Below are 23,612 nucleotides of genomic sequence, written 5' to 3'. Positions count from 1 at the left end.
GTTTCTTGGTGAGGAGTTTTTGGGAGTTGAGAATTAGAGATTGAGTGTCTAGCTGTTTAGCTTGCTTTGGAGTGTCTAAGGGGTAGATTATTGTTTCAAATGTTTAGGTAGTATTCCATAAGGATTGTACGGCGGGGTCTTTTTCTATTTTTGTGCTACTAGAAGTGAGGGGTTTTGGGGGATTGGTGATATGTTTATGTGTTTATGGGCCCACGGTGTCTACCGTGAGGGATTCCTTTTTTGTATTCCGCATGGGTGGTTGTAAGGGATTTTAATGCCATTTGCATTGCTAGTGACACGTAAGGGGGTACTAAGTTTTCTATTTTGCTGACTTGTACTATAAGGATGCTTGATTCTTTAATTCGTGAATGCGAGCTATAGGAATATTAAATCGAGTAAAGGTCATTTTGCTTGGTTACTTTAGGGGATAGAGTGTCTTCTTCCCATATTTCTCGTTTTCTATTTACTAATGTCTAGGAAGATTTTTTCCCAAATGTTGCTCAGGAGGTTCTTGTTAGGTAGGTTTCGAATCAATGTCAAGACTCTAGTGTTGTTAGATGCTAATCCCATGAATTGGGGCCTTACCTTGCGTTAGATATGAAAATATGTGGTTGCCACACCCTCATTTAGGGAGCCCATCTATTGTTTTTTGGGGGCATTAGTTGGTGGTGGAATTCTAGGGTTAAGCGGGTGATGAGGGGGTTATAATACCAAATTGTTCCATCGGGCGCCCAATTGAAGGACGAGGAAAAGTTTTATTAAAGAATTGGAGTTAGATTCGAGAGGCATGGTGCGTGACTTGAAACATATGAGAGAGGAGATTGTGAACTTTCATTGGGGTTTGTATGCAAAAGAGTGTTGGAAATATAATAGAAGGAAAAATATTTGCTAATAAAATTAATATTAAATAAAAATACAAATATCGGAAGTTGAGGCGTGGAAGGACTACCGTCCTTAAAGCCGATTTCGCACTTACGGAGAACATTTCTCGGTGCTAAAGTCATTGCGCGCATGACCTCTAGGATTACTTATCTGGCTCAGTTTTGTGTGCACTCACAAATACTAGAGTGATAGGCGATGTAGTGTCATTTAGTTAACCAACAAAATATAAATCTCAAGAAAAGTAGAAGATAAAGTTATTTCAAAGAAGAAAAACCGTATCTTGAAAAGAGGCTGGGTTGCAGTTTATATAAGTAAAATTAAGTATAACTTCTAGCATCATAAATACGAAACCTTTAAAGTAGTAGTTAATATTCTAAAATGTTAAAATTAATATATTAAATTTAACTTATATTTAATTAAAAATAAAATCGACGGCTGTTATATAATTTATTAAATAGATATATATATTTTTTCTAAAATTTGAAACGTCCAACATTAATATGGTAATACCAACAATCCCCCACATTGTTCAAATTTAAAAATCGAAGAAAGATAAAAACCAGTGTTGGGTAACTACGAGATGTAATGCATTGGGTGACAATTCCTTTTGGTTTGAATTGCACTTAGAGAAAATATGTTATGAGTTACAAGAACTTGGTGAATATTAAATTCTTGAACCAAATTCTTTAGCATAACACTATAAATATATCACTCACATAACATCTCTAGAAACAACTCTTGCGAGTCATTTTGAATAGGCCATGCACCATACTTGGATATTCATGAGTGCTCTAGAAAGTTTTAGCTTAGTAAACTTTTATAAGAAGCGACCCCACTTCCACACTCACATAGGTAAATCCATCAAGTGTTTAACTATAACTAAACACATCACCTAACAAAGGATATAGATTTATTAAGAGATAAACTGAACCTTACAGTCGTTAGTGTTGCACCATTCAAGCACCATAGGAATGATCAAGACAAGCTGTAGTGCTCACCAAACTACTCAATGACTTGGTATTACCCATTAAACCTAATTCATGGGATTTCCAATCATATAGGTTGGTTTGCCATCATTAGTAGTTTATGTTAAGGGCTTAAGACACATCCCCCTTGATGTTTATTTTCTATTAGCTTTTTAGCTAGTCTCTTTAATAAGGAGTTCACTAATCAATAACTGTTCATCAATTCTCATATTTTGATCATATTGATACTAGGTAGCCCCACATTTTTGTGATCACACTAATTATAGTGCAATTTGACTATTCAATTAGTTCAGGTTAGTCCACATATATACTAACCAAAGCCAATACTATGACTATGTGTCTATTATCCACTTGGATAATGAATCACAAAATTACACATTTATGTGTATTATTATTATACTCGAATTAATTTTTTTGTGCCATTTAAAGCTCCTAAATTTTAGGTGACCCCATCAGCACACTATTGCTCTCATGCAAAGATTGTGCCTCATTTGCATTTATCTTGCTTTGCAAAAATATTAATAATAATTATCAAGCATATTAATTTAATTGCATATTTATGCACCATTGTCTATTTCACTTATGAATAAAATATCAAAACACTTTTACCCCCACAATTAATGATAATAAATTTATGTGCCTTATAAAGATCACGTAATCGTATAATTGGGGAAAAATATGTTCAAAATTTTTTCCTTTTTTTTTTTCCATTAGAAAATTTTCAATGTGTATGCAATTTATTTTTTCTCCCTTCTAAAATAGATAATAGCATTTGGCTTAAGATTGTTGGAAATATAATAGAAAGAAAATATTTACTAATAAAATTAATATTACATAAAAATACAAATATTTATTAGAAGCTAAGGCGTGGAAGAACCACTGTTTTTAAAGCCGATTTTTGCACCTATGGAGAACATTTCTTGGTGCATATAGTCACTATGCGCATGATCTCTGAGATCACTTAGCTGGCTCGATTTTGTCTGCACTAACAAACACCAGAGGCATAGGAGATGTAGTGTCATTTAGTTAGCCCAAAAAATACAAATCTCAAGAAAGAGTAGAAGATAAAGTTTTTTCAGAGAAGAAAAACTATGTCTTGAAATGAAACTGGATCACAGTTTATCTAGGTAAAATGAAGTACAACTTCTAGCATCATAAATATGAAACTGTTAAAGTAGTAGTTAATATTTTAAAAACGTTAAATAATATATTAAATTTAACGTATACTTTATGAAAAATAAAATTGACGATTGTTATATAATATTTATTAAACCAGAATACATATATTTTTTAATTTGAAACAATCAACATTAATATGGTAATACCAACAAAGAGTTCCAAGCATGATTCTAGAGGGCTTCTACGGGTGTCCTAGTAGCAAGAAGACCTTGCTATTTGGTTGGAAATACCTTTTGATATTAAGGAAGTGAGGGGGTTAGTGTTTGAGATTGATAGAGATAAGTCTATAGGTTTAGATGGTGTTGCTGTTATTATGGAACCCGATAGTTGAGAGGTGATTCGAGAAGATATTATGTTGTCGTTTCATGAATTTCTTTGAATGGGGTCGTGAGGAACGATGTTTTTGACTCCAATTCTCCCCCACTCTTAATAACAAAAGAATTTTGATTCTATGTTGGGCTAGTTAGAGAAGAGAAATTCAGCTAGGTAAATTGCAGTTGGGCCATTTAGAAGGGCATTTAGTCAGGTTTCTAGTCGAAAAATGGTCTTCTTATGAAAACTTGCGAGGCCCAACATAGGGTTATGGAAGTCTAGGCCCCTCCACCCGTGATCTTGTTGAATAATTGGGTAAAGTGGAAGATCTAACTACAATAATAGGTCTCCCGCTATATTTATAATATATGTGAAGTAAAATGCCAATGACCATAATACCCTTACTAACTCACATTTACTGGCACAACTCTTAACACATAATAATAATGCTGAATGGCTAAATAACCATTAATACTCCCCCTCAAGCTGGAGTATGTATATCATATGCTCTTAGCTTATTTCAAATGAATTTCACATAAGCACCTCTCAAGGCTTTAGTGAACAAATTAGCAAGTTGAAACTCAAACTTCACATGAGTGGTTGTAATGAGCTTCTGTACAAGTTTTTCTTGAATAAAGTGGTAATCAACTTCAATATGCTTTGTCCACTCATAGGAGATTGGGTTGGAGGTAACATGAATAGCAACTCGATTATTACACATCAACTCCACAGGTTGAGAATGTGGAAAACCTAGTTCTTTTAACACGTTCTTCAACCAAACAAGTTTACATGTAATGTGCGCCATAGCCTTATACTTTGACTTAGTTCTTGACGTGGTCACCACAATTTGTTTCCTACTTGACAAAGATACAGTATGGTTAGTATTTGATTGTGGATCTCTGATCAGAAGGCGACCCAACCCAGTTTGCATCTATATATCCTTGAATATGAGTGTGACCCTGATCCTAATATATGAGACCTCTCCTTGGTGCACCTTTGAGATATCTTAAAATGCCAACTACTGCACCCCAGTGACTTGTTCTCAGGGGATTGAGAAACTGACTCAGAACACTTGTTCCGAAGGTTTTATCAGGTCGAGGGATTGTGAGATAATTCAACTTTCCAGCGAGTCTCTGGTACCATCTTGGGTAAGATAACAAATTATCCATATCTAGCACTAACTTACTATAGGGATCCTTGTGTGTATCAACAAGTTTGGATCCCAGCAATCCCATCTCATCTAAAAGATCAAGAACATGCTTTCTCTGTGACTAGGTAGTTTCCATATGGTCCTAAGTCTTTGCCTCTTTGGTCTGAAACTTACTCTGTAATAAAAGCTTTAGGTCTTGGATGCCTTAATTGTTGTCACTAGTGACCACAATGTCATCCACATACACAATAAGCAAAATCTTTCCAAATGGAGTATAACGATAAAATACAGAGTGATCTTTTGCACACCGTCGAAGGCCAAGCTCAAGTCATACAACACTAAATTGGCCAAACCATGCTCTAGGAGATTGTTTTAGTCCATATAATGATTTCTTAAGTTGATACACTGAGCTTGACTCCCTTTGAGCAACAAACCCAGGTTGTTGCTCCATATATACCTCCTCATCAAGATACCATGTTGGAAAGTATTCTTCACAATCCAATTGATATAAAGGCCAATGGCAAGTAGTGGCTAAAGAGATGAACAGACAACCTGAGGCAAGTTTAGTAGCCGGAGAGGATGTGTCTGAATAATCCAAACTGTGCACCTGAGCATATCCTTCAGCAACAAGGTGGGCTTTCAAACGAGCCACAAAACATCAGGATTTATTTTCACATTATAGACCCAACAACAACCAACCACAGACTTATTAGGAGGAAGAGGTACCAAATCCCAAGTATCATTATCATGTAGCATACACATCTCTTCAACCATTGCAGTCCTCCACCCAGAATGGGATATGCCTTCAGAAATAGATTTTGGAAGAGCAACAAAAGACAGATACTAACGAAACAGTAAGACTAGGGTGACAAGAAATCATAATAAATGGAATTAGAGATTGAATGTTAGGTACAAATGCTTTTACATTTCCAAACAACTGTAGGAAGATCAACATCATGAGAAATAAGATCATCTAACGATGGAACTAGAGGCACAGTAGTAGAACCTGGAGGAGGCTCTCCTCCCTTTAGTTGCCGTTTGTATGCCTGCACATTAGGATAATCCAAGCGACAAAAATGACTCAAATTGGATCAAGACGTAGGAAGATTGGGCACAAATAATCAGTTGGGATCTGGAAGGCAAGGCAGAGGAAGGGACTCATCATGGTCAATAGAACTCAAGGATCGTAGTAGTATGATGTAGACTTAGAATAGGTGACTTCAGTAGAGACAAAGAATCAATGTAAAGTAGGGCTGTAACATTGATATCCCTTTTTAGTATAGGAATAGTCTAGAAAAATACAATTGATAGCATAAGAATCCAGCTTATCTGTTCCTAGAGTTAATTGATTGACGAAGGACGCAACCAAATATACAAGGAGGAAGGGAGAACAAAGGAGCCTTAGAATATGGATTTTACCACCAAGGACAGAGGATGGCGTTTTATTGACGAGGGAGCAAGCCTTGAGTACGATATCACTCCAAAAAAAAAATTGGGGACATTCATTTGATACAATAGTGTACGAGTGACTTCAAGAATATGTTTGTTTTTTCGTATTGCAACTCCATTTTGTTGTGGACTGTGGGCACAAGTGGACTGACGGATCATACTAGAATTAGCCATATAGGTAGATGGTAGTTGGGTGCTGAAGTATTGCTTAGCATTATCACTACAAAGTATCCTGACTAACATATCAAATTGAGTCTTTATTTGAGAACATAAGGCACAATAGATATTAAACAACTCAGAACGATCTTTCCTTAAATATAACCAAGTCGTTTTGGAATAGTTATCAAAAACTGTAACAAAGTACCGAAACCCCAACTTCGACGTGACGCAACTAGGACCCCAAACATCAGAATGGACTAGCATGAAAGGACTAACCACCCATTTGTCGACCCAAGAAGCAAAGGGAACACGAGGATGTTTTCCCAATTGACAAGACACACACTTAAGATTAGACACATAACTTAATGTGGGAAATAAATAATTTAACTTGTCCAAGGATGGACGACCAAGGCGACAATGGATTTTAAGTGGTGTAGTTGCAGTTGCTAGTCAATGGTAGGAGAAAGCGACTCAAAATAATAAAGCCCACAAGCCTCACGTCTTGTGCCAATCGCCTTTCTCATCAACCACAGAATCAGGAAAGAAGGGACAGACAATTTAGTTATTTTGTAAGCTTACTAACTCACATGAGATTGAAAGGGGACTTAGGAAATGTACAAAACAGAAGAAAGAGAGATGGAAGGAATATGATTCATTGTTCCTATCCCCTTAACAACAATAGTGGACCTATCAACATGGCTAACTTGGTGTAGATTTTTAGGATACTAAAGGGTAGAAAAGAGGTTGGTTGCACCTCTTATATGGTAGGTGACAGCAGAATCGATAATCCAAGGACTAATAGGAAAGATACCAGATGACATACAGACTGTATTTTGCTTACCTTTTTAAAGGATGCAATGTGAAGAGATGCTTGTTGAGATGATTGATACTGTAGAAACCTTGAATCCTCCTCTGATATAGTCACAGTACGTGGTTCACTCAAACAAGTGACTAACGAGGGAACCATACTTTTTATTATTTGCAAACTCCATCTCAACACTCAAAAAATTAGACCAATGATAACAGGATTAATTGCTAGAACAATCAGCACAACCACAAACAAGGTGACCTGCCTTGAACAAGTCACAAATAAATCAGAACAAGGTTGCCACAACACCAATAATCTTTGAGACAACCCCAAGAAACCAGCACAGCACTGGAACAATTGGAGAGGTGAACCACCGAAACTACCACAGACAAATCAACAACAAACTTATATAACACTGCCATAGCCTCACAAGAACAGCTTGTGAACACTACCACTGCTCCAAGAGAGTCACCAATGGCCTTCACTAACACTGAACAACAATTAATGGGTTACCACGAGTGCATGGTCAAAACAAAGATTGGATCTTTGAGCAAAACACATGCTAAACAGCTTGATATGTTGGTCTGTGGAAAGAATTAGAACATTGAATCAAAAGACACAGCAAATCCCTCTGTTTCAGACCCAATAAACTCAATAACCATTCACAAACAGCTTCGCGAAGCATCAAACAACTACTCCTCAGGTGTCGCGCATGAACAATTAAAACAGGCGAGATCTTTGGACAAAAGCATTATGAAAAATTCCATCAATATGTTTATAGAGGGATTGGAGCACTGCTGGATAAATTCACTCCAAAAACACACCTGAAAGTAGCTTCACATGCTGGAGAGTGGGGTTGGCCCTGGCAGCCTTCAACCGGCATGTGAGTGCGCATGGAGCACTGCCTGGCAATGAGATTTCAGTGGGGGGGTGGTGATCAGCAGTGTCTGGGGGTGGATATGGTGTTATTTTTGCAGAGTCTAGTAGATTTTATGTTCCTAAACTGGCAGTGTCACCCAGGAAATTTCCAGCGATTGGTCTGACTTCTGGCAGCTTCTGGCTGTTTTCTAGTGTTGCTGGTAATTCTTCTATGATGGTAGACATGTAGCAGATTTAGGGTTTTAGGCTTTTGTTTTGATGGTAGTTGTAACAATTAGGGTTTCCGTTTCAGAATCATGCTCTGATAACATGTTGAATAATTGGGCGAAATGGAAGACCTAATTACAATGATAGGTCTCTCCCTCTATTTATAATATATATCAAATACAATATCAATGACCATAATACCCTTACTAACTCACGTTTACTAACTTAACTATAATGCATAATAATAATGCTAAATGACTAAATAACCATTTAACAGATCCTATCATCAATCTGGTCCATTTCTCAGCCACATGCAGAAGTCAGATAAGGAGGAGATGGATTAATGATTTCCAAACTCGCTTTTCAGTTCTTCAGGACAAACAAAAAGGGGCTCAGCATTCAGTGTGCCATCAGGATGATTTTAGTATGGTTTTGAGAACAGGTCGGGAAGAAATTAACGATAATAACATAAGCATCAGATCTGTGGCTCATTTGTATTTTGCAGAGGGGTTAGAGGCTGGTATGTCCAGGAGAAATAAAAAAACAGAAGATGGACTGAGTACAGAATTTGATGTTTCATGTTTTAATTCTGAAAAATCTAAGGGCCCTAAGGTCTACGCTTGTTGGAAGGCTGTTCTGGTGGGGTGCAGAATCGAAGAAATTATATGAAGAGAAGGGAGAGCACTCTGGTGAGATAAGGCCATGGAGTAGAAGGAGAGATCCTGCAGCAGGGGAGTTGAGTATCTTGGAAGATATGCACTAGGTAAGAGGAAGGATTTAGGAAGTAAAGGAGTTTGCAAAGGAAAGGAGGTTAAGAAATAGAGAGATTTTTCTGACCATGATATTGATGACTTTAGTTAGTTTGAGTGTGATGGGGGTTTGTTGTGGGATGAGATTCGAGAACAATATGGTTATGTTCCTGATTCCTGTGATGATCTCGGGGACCTATCATAGGTTCATCCAGCCCTGCTGGAAGGATTGGAGGGGTTTCTATTTTTGAAAACAAACGGATTGGGTAATAACTTGCAGTGCAGTGATGGAATTTTACATACACCAGTGGAGGTGACTCCTAGGAGAGATTTAGAAACCCAAAAGATATTGGATAAATTGGATTTTTAAAAATGTTTGATGCTGGAGGAATGGAAAAGCGTGTCATTGGGGGTAAGTACAAAGCAAAGAAGGGTCAAAGGGAGCTAGCAAATCTTAAGTGCTCAGTGAATTACGATGGAAAGGGATTGAAAATGGGTTTTCTTGGTTAATTGCTCTTTTTTGCTTTATTATTATATCTTTGTTTTTTTTTTTCTTTTTATATATATTTTTTTGTATTTTATATTTTTATTTTTTGACGCAGATTTCTTGTCCTCTTTCATTGTAATTTCTCTTTCTCAATCAAATACACATATTTTTTTTATTATCAAGAAAAAAAACAAAAGAAATATTAAAAGAGGGGAAATATATAAACTTGGCAAGGACATGAAGTCCTCAAAATATATAAAAAAAAGAAAAAAAATTAAGAACTGAAATTAACCTAGAAAACCCCTCTTCAAGCCCTTCCCATTATAATCCTCGAAGCATGTCAAATTTTCTATTTCCCCTCGACTTTTATTTACCTTAGAAATATCACCAGCAAGTTGTACTTTATTTTCTTCACAATCAGACAATCTTAAATTCAGTTTATCCAACAAAAGTGGAGTTTGAAAATCCTTCCCAAAAATCTCTTCAACTCATGTGGGTAAAATTCCATCATTAGCCATTTTTTTATTAATTGTATTTTCGTTTCAAAAATATGATCCAATCATTCCAAAGGAGGTGGTGGCACATATGATAAATCCCCAAGATGATCAGAAGAAGACTCAGAAGTATAGCTGTGCTCACCCTGAATCTCATCCAATAGCAAACTGCCATCACATTGAAAATCACTAATGCCTTCACTCTCATTGTTTGAAGCATCCCCCTACTATTTTCCTTACACATATTAACACTCTTGCTAGAAACACCCTTCGGAATCTCTCTTAGGAACTTTTCTATTTTTCTCACAAGAATCATGTCTATTATCTTCAATTTCCCCCCCATTTCAAAGTCCATCCGCATTTCCACTCAATGAGCATAAACCTAATGACCCCTATAATTAACAGAATTTACTTCCTTGTGAGTATAATTTTCCTACAACCAACAATTTTTGAGAAACCTTCCTTGTTTTCAACCCAGCTCACTGAATATCCTCTCTTCTAGGGAGAGGACTCTCCCTTTAGAAAGCAGAATCATCAACGAAATCTGCTGATTTTTTTTTTGAAATTAACAATCCTTATTTTTTCTTGTTACCTTCACTATTCCCAAAACTGCTACCTTTTGGTCCGCAAGAACATGCTTCGAAGACGAGCATTGTACTGTTAGATTAGGGTCTTGATTTTGCTCCAAAGCTTGATTAGTTCCAGGCACCTCTTGTAGAATTGGGGAAAGAATTTGGGCTTTGTTCACAATGGGTTGAAGAACCTGTTTCCATGTGTTCTGCGGCCGTGCCTTTAATATTTGGTTTTTGGGAGGACTTGAGAAAATGGAATTTACCACAGAGGACACTTGAGGGAGGGCATCAATACCTGGGTAAATGGATAATCATCCCAAATATTCTTAAAAAAATCCATAAATGCATTTGAAATAAATTGTATTGTTAAGGACTAGGTGAAATCAACTAAATGCCCATTCGTGCTTGTACAGTTACACCGTAATTTGAGGTGGCAAAACGGGTCGAACTTGACGAGTGATCCGTGACCCGCCCGTTTAAAACTAGTCAACCCGGGTTCGGGGGTGACCCGTTTATTTGGCTCCTAAACGCAATAACCCATTAACAATGGAAGCGTTAGTGGAGTGATGGGGGTCTTTGCCACAGCAAGCACCAAGCATGAGCCGCGTGAGGTTCCGACATTGGAGCGAGATGAGAACAAGTGCATCGTCGCTAATGCTAACAGGTCTACGGTCACATTTGAGAGCAAGTTTGGTCATGGCATTGAACCGAGAAAAGAGGGAAGGAGTCATGGAGAGCAAATCCTTCCGCTCCATAAATCGCACTAGATGCTATCCCGGAGCATCGCAGAGCTGAGAGAGCGAGAGTGTATCGATGAAGACGAGGTTCTAGAAGAACAGGAAGAAGAGAGGTCACGTGAGCGTCGGCCATGGCCGGATTGGACAACATCGGAAGCATCCCGGAGGGCAGGGAAACGCTGGTGGCATGCACCACCATCGAATCCTCTTCGACAAGTACCACCCTAGGTACTTCGGGAAGGTTGGCATAAGGTACTTCCACAAGCTCTGAAACACGTTCTACTGCCCCATCTCAACATCGACAAGCTCTAGTCCATGGTGTCCCAGGACGCCAAGGACAAGGCCTCCCCGGACAAGGAACCAGATGTGGGAGGAAATTGACCGTCTGATATGGGATTTGGAAGCGATGGGCTTAGGGTCGACCCCTTGCGACGCTAAGGGTATTGTTCAGGTGCTTCGGGCGGTGCTCGGTGCGAACAGTGTGGAATCGGCGGTGAGGATTTACGGGAAGATGAAGAGGAGCGAGTTGGGGTCTGACTGGGTAGGGAATGAGATTGTGGTTGAGGATTCTCGGCTGCTTGATTTGATTTGATTTGGTATGGTTGTGTTCTTTAGATCAGCCTACGGTTTTTTTTTTTTTTTTTAAAGATGAAATGTTTAAAAATTTTAAAATAAATAAATTATATTTTTAAACGGGTAACCCGTGGGTTTGGGTTTGCATGATTGCGACCCGTTTAACCTCGACCTATTTATGACCTGCCTAGATGTAGCCCGCAAACCCGTTTTGCCACCTCTAACCGTACTGTGGGGAATATAAACACAAAAATGTTATGCATTCCAGAATCAGCCCAAAAATAGCAAATTTGGCTTTAATCTTACCGAAAAGTAAATGCATAGGACATAAATTGAATAATAACTGTCCAATATTGAGTAAATGGCCAGACAGGGCTGGCAGCGGTGAGCTCATTTTGCTGGAAGTGTCTATCTCCTATGGTAACCAGAAGCAACTTCTCCTTGAAACTCATATGGAAATCACTTTGCGCCCACAAGTGGTTTTTTTTTTGGTGTTTTTTTGTTGTCTTTGTTCGGTGGAGGTAGCTCTTGGCAAGATTTTTATGATTAACAATCTTTGATAAAGGGGTGTCTCTAGTCAATAGCATGGTCTAAAATTTCAATTTTAGTGGAAATTTTGAGGCTCTCAATTTACCAAAGGTTCAATTTCCAATATGATCTCGATCTAAATAAACATTGGAAACTCATAATAAATAATGGAAATTGTTAATGAACATCACAACAACAAACCAAGCCTTAAATCCCACTAGGCGAGGTTGGCTATGAATCCTTTTTTGCTAAAATTTAAATGATTGTGCACAATTTCCTACGATAATTTAGAGGCTACTAAATCTTTATTGACTATCTCATTTCATGTTATTTTTGGTGTACCCATATCCTTTTTATTGCCAAAAATAATAACTAGCTCACTCCTCATTTGTGCGCTATTTAGTCTGTGTTGTAGATGCCCAAACCATTTGAGCCTCCATGTCCCTATATTTTCTTTTACAAGTGCTATGCCTAAATTACTGCAAATATGTTCATTCCTTAATTTGTCTTTTAATGTTATATCAATCATCCTCCTTAGTATTCTCAACAACTTCTACTTTTTAGATATGTTGTTTCTAAGTTGCCTAACAATCTGATCCATAAAACATAGCTAGTCTTATAGTCATTCTATAAAACTTTCCTTTTTAATTTTTAAGGTATTCTACAATCACATATGTCCAAAGCACTTCTTCATTCCCCCTTGTTTCGACTCTAAAATACGGAAAAAAATAATCTTATTTATTTATATTTATTTTCGTACTAAACCTATAATAATTCATAGCAGAACAAAGATAAGTGTTTCGCCAAACATTCCTTCTTTCATTCATTTAATATTTAGATTGATTGATTATATGTAACTAAAATAGAATGTATAAAAGACTATTAGAGAACACCATGCATCGATGGGTAGTGAGGACCCATATTGACTGTCATGAGGTCTTCTACGAACGAATGGATCGGTACGAATTGGAAAATGGAAAGATTTGTACAAGTTATACGTTTATGTATAATATCTTCGATTTCTCCTTCAGCTTGCATAACAAACCCAAGGTATCAAAATCTAGTATTCCTTTAATTTTTTGACCATCAAGCTTAATATTTTCGTCACCATTTCTCCTACAATGACTGAAATTACATTTTATATATTTTGTCTTATTTCTACTTGTCCTAAAGCTGCTAGATTGCTTCTCTTCATAATTCTGACTTAGATTCTACTCCACCTAGTTTCATCACTTAATACAACATACACCATGGAACCTCAGGGCTTAAAGTAGATTCTTGATGGACACCTATTATGATTAGAAATTCGTAGGCCTAATGGCTAACGCTAGTCAATACTCCATTGTGTGTCTCTATATATATATGTGTACTCACATTATATCATAAATGACATCTGTATACCACATACTCCATTTTTTTTTTTCTAAAATCCACCACAACTTTCCTATGTACCCTATCATAGGCTTTCTCTAAGTCAATAAAAACCATATAAATAATTTGTCTTTTAATGTTATATCAATCATCCTCCTTAGTATTCTCAACAACTTCTACTTTTTAGATATGTTGTTTCTAAGTTGCCTAACAATCTGATCCATAAAACATAGCTAGTCTTATAGTCGTTCTATAAAACTTTCCTTTTTAATTTTTAAGGTATTCTACAATCACACATGTCCAAAGCACTTCTTCATTCCCCCTTGTTTCGACTCTAAAATACGGAAAAAAATAATCTTATTTATTTATATTTATTTTCGTACTAAACCTATAATAATTCATAGCAGAACAAAGATAAGTGTTTCGCCAAACATTCCTTCTTTCATTCATTTAATATTTAGATTGATTGATTATATGTAACTAAAATAGAATGTATAAAAGACTATTAGAGAACACCATGCATCGATGGGTAGCGAGGACCCATATTGACTGTCATGAGGTCTTCTACGAACGAATGGATCGGTACGAATTGGAAAATGGAAAGATTTGTACAAGTTATACGTTTATGTATAATATCTTCGATTTCTCCTTCAGCTTGCATAACAAACCCAAGGTATCAAAATCTAGTATTCCTTTAATTTTTTGACCATCAAGCTTAATATTTTCGTCACCATTTCTCCTACAATGACTGAAATTACATTTTATATATTTTGTCTTATTTCTACTTGTCCTAAAGCTGCTAGATTGCTTCTCTTCATAATTCTGACTTAGATTCTACTCCACCTAGTTTCATCACTTAATACAACATACACCATGGAACCTCAGGGCTTAAAGTAGATTCTTGATGGACACCTATTATGATTAGAAATTCGTAGGCCTAATGGCTAACGCTAGTCAATACTCCATTGTGTGTCTCTATATATATATGTGTACTCACATTATATCATAAATGACATCTGTATACCACATACTCCATTTTTTTTTTTCTAAAATCCACCACAACTTTCCTATGTACCCTATCATAGGCTTTCTCTAAGTCAATAAAAACCATATGCAAGTCGCTCTTCTTCCCCCCCCGCCCAAAAAAAACTTTTATATTAATGTTCTTAAAAGATATTTAATTGCCCTTTCACGCAGGTTCATTTTTATGACTTATAACTTATAAGTTTGGTTCCACGATAGTTATTACAATTTTACAACAACAACAACAACAAAACCAAGCCTAAGTCCCACTAAGTGGGGTCGGTTATATGAATCCTTTTCCGCCAATTTATGCGAAGTTATTACAATTTTGAATATCTCTTTTATTTTTTTTATATAGGTATTAAAGTGCTTTTCCTCCATTCGTCTAGCATTTTCTTTGTCTTTATAATTTGTTAAATAAATTAGATAACTATATATTACTATTATCACCTAGGCATTCCAAACTTCAATTGGGATGATATCTAGTCCTTTAGCTTTTCCATTTTTCATCCTTTTTTGATGCAAACTTAATTTCATTAACTGTAATTTTTTGAATAATCTCAAATTTTTAGCTTTTAGACTTGGGGAAATATTAAAATTGATTATTGTGAATAATTCAGAAGCAAAATAAAAAAATTTCAAAATTTTTTTTTTCAAGTTTTACTTTTAATATCCAAAAATTCTCATTGGTATTTTTGAAACTTTTCTGAAATTAGAAAGTTTTGCAAAAAAGAAACTGAAACCCAATTCCTTTTTAAACCCTCCCAGAATCCTAATCTTGACCCGAGTTTTGGTGAAATTTCTGAAATTTAAACGGATGATTTTTGTGTGAGGAAGATGCTGATTCTGTAGAACATATCCTCCTTCACAACTCTTGGACCAGAAACCTCTGGGATATGGCCACTACTCAGATCAGGCAGTGGCTGATAACTACTAAGGCCGTGGAGAATGAATTTTGTGCCTAGAGGAACAAGAAGTCCTCATTCAAAAGAAAAAGGAAAAAATTACATCATTTTAATAAAGCACTCTGGTGTCTGATGACATCTTGAAAACAGCAACCCTTAAATAGCCTGGATTATAAGCCCAAAGAGAAGCCAAGTACCAAACCCAAACCCAAAAAAGATAGAATTTCTTTCCAGCCTAATTCCCCGCAACACGGGACAATGAGTGTTGTTCTTACCTACAATCATTTAACATTGTTACCTTTCCAAAACCAGCAAAGGAAATAGTCGACTGATCTTCCACTGATTTTGGACAGACCACATCTCATGAAGCACCCCAAAAAGAGTTCCACAAATGAGGGACATATCTAGCGAGGGAGCTTTAGAAGGCCTCCTAATTTGCATCAGATTGTTGCTGTTAACTTTAGTAGGGACTGCTAGCTAAACAAATGCCTCTATCTCAGAAGGAACTTTAGCCTCCCAAATACTTCGATAGAGACGGAAAACCACATCAATCTTAGTTGAGAAAAGAAAGATTTACAAGATTAATCTCCTGAAGAATCCAATGATTAAATTCTACCCCCACTCATATTGGGGATATGGCAAGCCTTAGGTAAAATGAGCAAGGATAATAGCCTCTTCACCTCTCTATCATTCGAATCCCATATAAAATGAAAGTCCCAAGAAAAGGAATCACCTCTCAAGGATAAGAATAGAGGAAATCACATTGTTATGACTTGACGAAAGACAATATAGTCATAACTAAGGAAATGAACGGGATATCCCACCCATTCCTCTCCCCTGCCCGTGGGCGCAGGGGGCCATTCTATTGCAAGCCTTTTTAATGTAATTTGAACATAATGGCACTATTCTTCTTATAACAAACATCCTCCACCACCCCATTTGCAACCAAGACAACATGAGAAAAAAATCCTTTTTTTTCCCATAAAGAATCCCTTTTTTCTTATCCCTTTTATTCTTTTTCTCTTTGTTGTACTATTCTTCTTGTTATCAAATAAATTTTAGTGCTTATTAACAAAAAGTTTTCAAGAGTCTTGGGCATTATTGTTTAGGAAACAAGATTTTAAGGTCCTATTATTTATGGAACTAGTATTTCGGTTCACTTATATTTCCTAATTAGTTTCCCCATCTTCCAAATATTGTAAGCCTATAAAAAGGCCCCTGTTATTAGTTTTCATTTAGTTTGAATTGAGAATTAAATTGTCAGACATTAGTCATGCATCAAGTGTTATCAGAGCTAGGTTCTGAACTGACATGGTTATTGATGTTTTTTTGACAGGCTTTACCGTATTTTTTTACTCAAAACAGGGGTTGAGAGTTTCATTTAGATTACATTCACCACTTCTTGACCCCATCTGCTGCCACACGTCATTACCAGCGACCTGTTTGGGCTGAGCCTGTCACAGTCCAATAAAAACTCCTGCCACCTAGTTCCCTAACTTCCCTTGAAGCCCTTGCCCAAACGGACATCTGATTTGAAGCCTTTGCTTTGTTGTCAAAGCTAGCTTTATTCTCCAGAACCACCTGCAACTTCACAGCAAAATCTGATTTCTTGGGTGGTTGGGCATCAGGTAGGGCAGGCCTTAGCTCTGTGCATGAACCAAGCTTCTCCATCACTGTCATTGCACACCTTGCCGCCGAAGCTTTGCAACAGTTGCTGGATTGATGCCCTACTGTGTCACTGTTGTTGAGTTTGTCCCACAACTTTGCACCTTTGATTCTCAACACTGGTGGTTCTCGCACTTCAGTTTTTGTTGTCAATGTTCCTTGTTCAGAGTACTGTTGTGTCACCATCGAGTCTCATCTTGCTGTTCATTGATGCTACCTTACTGGTCCTTGCTCATAAGCTTGCTACCTCTAGCTGCCGTCCCCGAAACCCTACATTCGTTCAAATTCTTAAAGCTTTCGAAGATGGGAGTCCTATTCAATTAAGCAACTTTTGAAATTTGTCAATTTCATTTGCTTGAACTGGTTCTGTCAAACCGGACTGGACCGGACCAAACTGGAGTCCAATCTGGCAAGTCAGCAGATTCTTAAAAGGGAAAAAATGAAAAAATGGTGTTTGAACAAATTCATTCTAGGATGAGAAAGAGTGAATCTATGCTTTGCCAGTTTGCTCTGTTATATCAAACCTTGATCCTAACTATTATGAATCAGAGGAGAAGCTTCCTTTTCAGCTCATTGAAGTTGTTGGACATTGATCCTGCATCACAGGTTTAGGTAATGGCATCACACGTCTTAATGTTGTATATTTTCATGAACATTTTAGGAGTCGAAATCTACACGAATCTATATCTAAGGTCCAGATTCCAGGCTCCCGACATGGGGGAAATGAATTATTATATTCTTCTATGGATGTCCTTGCTCCTATGTCTTTCCTTCCTTTGACACTATCATCCCATTCTCTGATGAATGCTCAAATATGACACATCACCAAACGTTTTGTATTTTATTATTTATTTGTTGTTAAATGCCTCATGTTGAGTACTGTAGTGTGGTTTGTAGTTGTACTTTTCAATTTTTTTTTGGAGAGAAGAATAAGAGATATCGTTAAAGATGAAATAATGTACAAAAAGGTGCATCAGAAATCCTCCAAAGAAGAAAAGACAAGAAAGAAGAAAAACACAGACCCTGCTGCAAAGATCCCATAATGAGGTCAATTTTGAATCCTATACCAGAGAAAAGGCCAAAGCATATTCTCCCCTGTAAATATATGCGCATTATGCCCCAATGAAATACCCCAAAAAACAGTGAAAGCCCCACACCTCCATAGAGCCAGATCATCTTTGCTCACACTAAAACTGTAAAGGAAATCGGCGACAAATAATTGCAATATGTAGGTTGAAAGATGAGGCTTATCTGCTTATGTACAAACTAGTCCAAGGGCATTCCAAATAAATTATCCGCAACTTATGCATTCTGTCTAGATTCAGTTTCCCCTCTATTGTAGGTTATGACTCATTTTATTTTATTCCATGATCTATTCACGTTCTCATTTTTGTCTTCTTACTTGTTAAAGAATAATAAGCACTATCATACCATTATAAATTTATAATTAATGTATTTGGAAATACATATTTGCGTAAAATTTTAGGTTCCATTAGTGAAGACAGGATATTCTCAAATTTCAATTGCATGGCTCTTCATTACGTGCACTATATGTGAAGCATTGTTTTCAATACACAATTGGTTGATTTGTTATTTTAATTTTCCTAAGATTCTTCGTTGAAGTGCCAATAGCTGAAGCATTTTTTATTTTTGTGTAGGGTTGATGAGCTTAAAATTTTTTCTGATGAAGAATTTGTAAGTGAGGCTTTTAAGCAAGTATTTGAGGTATGCTACGCTATGATATTTTGGAAAGTATAGCAATACTATAGTTTGCTTTATAAGTTAGAGCTATTGTTACAGGGTGGTACAGATGCTGAAAATGTTTTGCCAATTGCAGTAGAGGTGCCAAATGAAAGGCAAGTTTAAATTTAACTTTCATATATTTTAATTAATTGCCATGTGATAGTATCTCATGTTTTAAACTTTGATTTGTTCCTGCCATTGGAATTCATTTCTTACACTTTATTATGTTTTCTTTTTCCTTTTTTTTTTTTTTGTTCACATTTTCCATAACTGACTTTTTAAGGAATTGTTGTAGGCAAGATCAATAAGCTGCTGGTTAAGACATTGCATATAATTGTGCCATCATCTTATTGATTTGGATTTAATGTGGTTTGAGCTCTCTTCCTTTAACCTACTTGGGATTCTCTTTGGGGGCTAAATTCAAAGATAAAAGAGAAATTTTAGAGAGGGCTTGCAGGTTGGAAAGGTCAACTCTTGTTCAAGGTTGTCAGAATTGTGATCCTACGTAGGATCACTGAAGGGGTCCATGGGATTGGATCGTAGATCGGGTTGAGGACTGTGGCATTTTATGAAAAAATTCACTATAATAAGCTTAGAACCTTGGCAAGTATAAGAAATTAACATACAGTTTTGGGAAAAAAATGAAAATTGAATAGTCTGAACTAGAATAGGCGTGGCAGAAGGCAGAGGCGTGGCAGAAGGCAGCCTGTTACTGGCTTGCTTATCCAATAATTATGAATTTGTTTTGAAGAATGAACAAGAAGGAAGAAGAAATTTCTTATCTTAATTTTTTGAATTGCTGTAAGCTTCTCTGCCTCTGTCATCACAATTTAGCTATCTGTTCTCTTCTTTGGGAAAAAAAGAAGGAAGAAAGAAAATAGGTTATCTGCTCTCTGCTTTTTGGGGAAAAAAAAGGAAGAAAGAAAATAGGTATTTGGTTTGTCTTGGAGAGGAAGAAAGTAAAACACTAGGAAGATAACACATTCCTGCTTCAAGCTTTTGCAACTTTAAACTCCCAGCCTGAATAAACGGAGGCTCTCTGTCAACAGCTCTCAGCTGGTCTTTGCTGCTGATCGAGAACTTTCTAATCTCTTAAGAGTGTTCTCGATTTTTAAGGAAGTTAACTTTCTGGAGATGCACAGCTGCATGCTTGATTTGGAACGATTCCCAGGGATGCTTGATATTTTGTGTCTTTTTGAAGTCTTTGGGCTAAATGGCCCCAATTTTGTGCCTCTGCAAAAGCAAGGTGGTTGGGCCAATAAACACACATATCGGACCTTATCTTTAAAATCCTCTTTAACAGAAAAAAAGCTCTACTCTGTTGCACAAATAGGATTGGTAGGATCCCAAGTGTGATGGTGATTGCGTGATCCTACTGTAATCCTACTTGATTCTGATTCATGTGATCTGGGTTGATCATACAAATCTGAAAATGTAGGATCGTATGATCCTAGATTGTGATTTTGATAAGCATGAATCTAATACAGCTCACCTTTTACTCCATGCTTGTTTTCCCCCATTACAGCCTTGTTTTCTAGGATGATTGAAAGCATTCAGAGGTGAATTTCATGGAGCAGTTTGGAGGGGAACCTAGATGTCATTTTCCACATTTATGATGAAGTCCTTTTCAATTGGGCCTGATTTGCTGCACCTGAATTTCCTTAACCTATCGGCATTATATCCTGATCTTTTCCTTCAACTCTTCCTAATTTCTTTGTCCTAGTTTTCTATTTTCTTTAATAAATATATAAGCAAATTTCATCTATCCAATTTCTTTCCCAGGCATCATATTACCACAAGCTGAGTTTCTCATGGTGTTTCACCATTGTCTCAAGGTAGAAACGAAAGATTTAACTTTGACAGTTTGGAGAATTCCTTGATTCGTATGACCAATTTTGTGGGTAGTTGATTGTCCTCTATGGTGCTGAACAATTAAGAATTTCAGTGGGTCTTGATTTGGATTATGGCTTTTGGCCGGGTTTTCATGGGTTAGATAAGAATATTGACGGTTTACTTCTTAGGGTGGAAGGGGTTTTTCTTCATCTAAAGCTACCCTGGGAATATTTGGGGAAGATTTTTGTGCTCGGAAAGGTACAGAGGGAGGTCAAGCAAGCCCTGTTCATCCCCCAGAAGGGTTCAAAGCTGCTTGAAGATTTTCTTTACTTTGAAGGTCATTGTTGGCCTAGAAGAGAGAAATTTGAATGCTGAAGGGACGATCTTTTGTTTTGCCAGTTGTGGGTCCACAAATCTGTGAAGGATGGAGGAAAGTAAGTGTTTATGGTGCTGAGAAGGCAAAATATTTCCTATGCTGAAGCTCTTCGATCAGCTCTGCAATGAGTGTCATAGCCAACGGCAAGGGGGTGGTTTGCAACCATTGGGAACAAATTTTAAAACTCTTGAACAACTTTGATCGTAGGGCATAATGGTGGGAAGGTGGGGACCACTTAAATGCAGAAGTATAATTGCATATTTACAAAAAAGAAGACCTGAATCCTGCAGACAATAACAGTATGAAAAGGATGTTCTACAAAGGGTTGTTGAAGATGATACCCAACAGGTGTCGAAGGATTTGAAGAGAAGAAAACTCTGAAATCAAACTACTTATAGATGATTATTGTGCAAAAATCTATTTCTTTGGATGGCAAAATGGATGAGCAGTATAAAGAGATTTCATTGAAAGACGATGAAAATGGTATTGGAAGCTTGTATGAGTCTGATGATGATTTGGGAGTTTGTCCTAGTATGATAAGGATTGGTTGTTGGATCAGTTAAAGGCAGAAATATGATTATGTAACTGAACTGAGGGGAGGAGAGATTACTATTGATTTTTCTTTGATTTGTAAGCAAATTACAGTTTTTTTGTGAATTTGTTTACTGAGTAGGATGTTTGTTGTGAGGGGTTGGATTGGAGTCCCATTTGTAATGACCAGATGAGGTGGTTTGAATGGCCTTTTGAGGAAAGTGAGTTTAATGGCGTTGTGTTTAAGATGGATTGGGATAAAGCTCTGGGTTTGGATTGCTTTAGTATGGCTTTCTTTTAGGACTGTTGGTATGCGGTAGAGGGGATTTAGTCAAGATGTTCACTGAATTCTTTTTTAGTGGGATTTTGGTTAAAAGCATTTTTAGCTCAGCTTTCTTACTTTGGTGCTAATTACATTATTGGTTTTAGCTCGTGGGCTCTGTTTTGTGATAGGAGATATTGTTTCAGAGGCTCGAAGCTTTGGGGGTAATAGGCAGATTGTGTTCTATTTTAGTACCAAATGAGGTTGTTGAGGATGTTTATAGAAGGAAAGATAAGGGGGTTGTTTTTAAAGTAGACTTTGAATAGGCTTATGATTGAGTAAGTTGGAATTTTCTTGATAAAATCTTTTTGAGGAAGGGGTTTGGTGAAAGGTAGCTGTCTTGGATGAGGGGGTGTTTATCGTATGTTTCTTTTTTTGTCATTTTTAATGAAGAACCTAAATCTTGGTTAAGGGTTTCAATGGGGGTTAGGCAAGGAGATCTTCTTTCTCGTTTTTGTTCATTCTTGTGGTAAATGTTTTGAATAGTTTGCTTTACAGGGCTGTAGAGAGGGGGGGTTTGTGATAGGGTTTTGGCTGTGGAGCAAGGGGGTTGTTGTTTCTCATCTTCATTTTGTGAATGGTACTATTTTCTTTTGGAAGATCATTGGTAGTCTCTTTTAAATGTGCTTACTATTTTGCAATTATTTGAGAGGGCCTCTAGTTTGAAAAATAAATTTGGGGATGATTGGGATAGTTTGTATTACTTTCTATATTTCTATATCTTTGGAGTTTTCCTCTTAAGTTGGGTGTGGTGTTCTTGAATTGCCATTGACTTAGTTCGGTGGGCTTCTAGGTGGTAATCTTAACCTCCTAGGATAGTTGGGTTTTGGGATCTTGTGGATGAGAATGTATGTAAGAGGTTGGATGGGTGGGAAGGTTCTTTATTTTCTCCAGGTGGGCATATTGCTTTCTTTGAGGCTTCCCTTGCCCTCTTTAGAATTCCTGTGAAGATTGCCATCAAAGCTGAGAAAATCATGGCAGATTTTCTTTGTTCCGGGGTAGGGGAGAAAAAATATCATTTGGTTAGTTGGGAGGTTATTTGTAGGTTTAAAAGGTTTTGGGTCTTGGTAAGTTGGTGTATAAGAACATCGCTTTAGTGAGTAAATAATATTATTGTATCAACTTCTTTACATTAGAGGACTCTTCCCTTTTGCACAAAGTAATCAAAAGTAAATTTGGCTTTCCCGGTAATAGGTGAGGGGATGCTTACTTGGTCATCTTTTCCTCATTTGGGTAGGCCGTCCTCTTTGCACAATGGATCTATTTCTTCATTCTTCATTTCAAATGAGGAGATTCTCTTGGGGTTTCCACTTTTGGAAGGCTTTTAATGATAGGGAGGTGTCGGAGCATGCTTTGTTTTCAAGTTTGTTGAATGGTAGTTGTCTTTGTGATAGGAGAGACTAGTGTCATGGATTCTTGATTCTTTGTGTGAGTACTTTTGGAAATCTTTTTTTGAGCATTTAAGCAATAAAAACTTATCCTTCCCGCTTCATAGTTCTATGTGTAAGGCTAAAATCCCCTCAAGGATTAAGGCTTTTATTTGGTTGGTTGTTCTTATTAGAGTTAGCACCGACAATCTGTTGCAGAGTTGGATGCCTTTTTATGGCTTTATCTCTGGATGTTTTTCTCTTTGTTTTGACAATGCAGAATCTGTTTCTCACATGTTCCTTTGTTGCTCCTTTTCATGGAGGG

General features: G+C 36.9%; 1 protein-coding gene across 3 annotated transcripts in view; it reads left to right on the top strand.

The window, feature by feature from the left end:
* Positions 1-23,612, top strand: part of LOC131162094 (snRNA-activating protein complex subunit) — a 61,294-nt gene that overhangs the window by 5,486 nt on the left and 32,196 nt on the right. For all 3 annotated transcript variants that reach the window (XM_058118246.1, XM_058118244.1, XM_058118243.1), the window contains exons 4-5: positions 18,774-18,840; positions 18,916-18,971. In XM_058118246.1, coding sequence (XP_057974229.1) covers positions 18,774-18,840; positions 18,916-18,971 — 123 coding nt within the window. The remainder of the gene's footprint in view (positions 1-18,773; positions 18,841-18,915; positions 18,972-23,612) is intronic.

Source organism: Malania oleifera, chromosome 8, assembly GCF_029873635.1.
Source record: "Malania oleifera isolate guangnan ecotype guangnan chromosome 8, ASM2987363v1, whole genome shotgun sequence".
Taxonomy (NCBI): Eukaryota; Viridiplantae; Streptophyta; class Magnoliopsida; order Santalales; family Ximeniaceae; genus Malania; species Malania oleifera.
The sequence above is the reverse complement of the archived record's forward strand: the minus strand, read 5'-3'. Positions and strand labels throughout refer to the sequence as shown.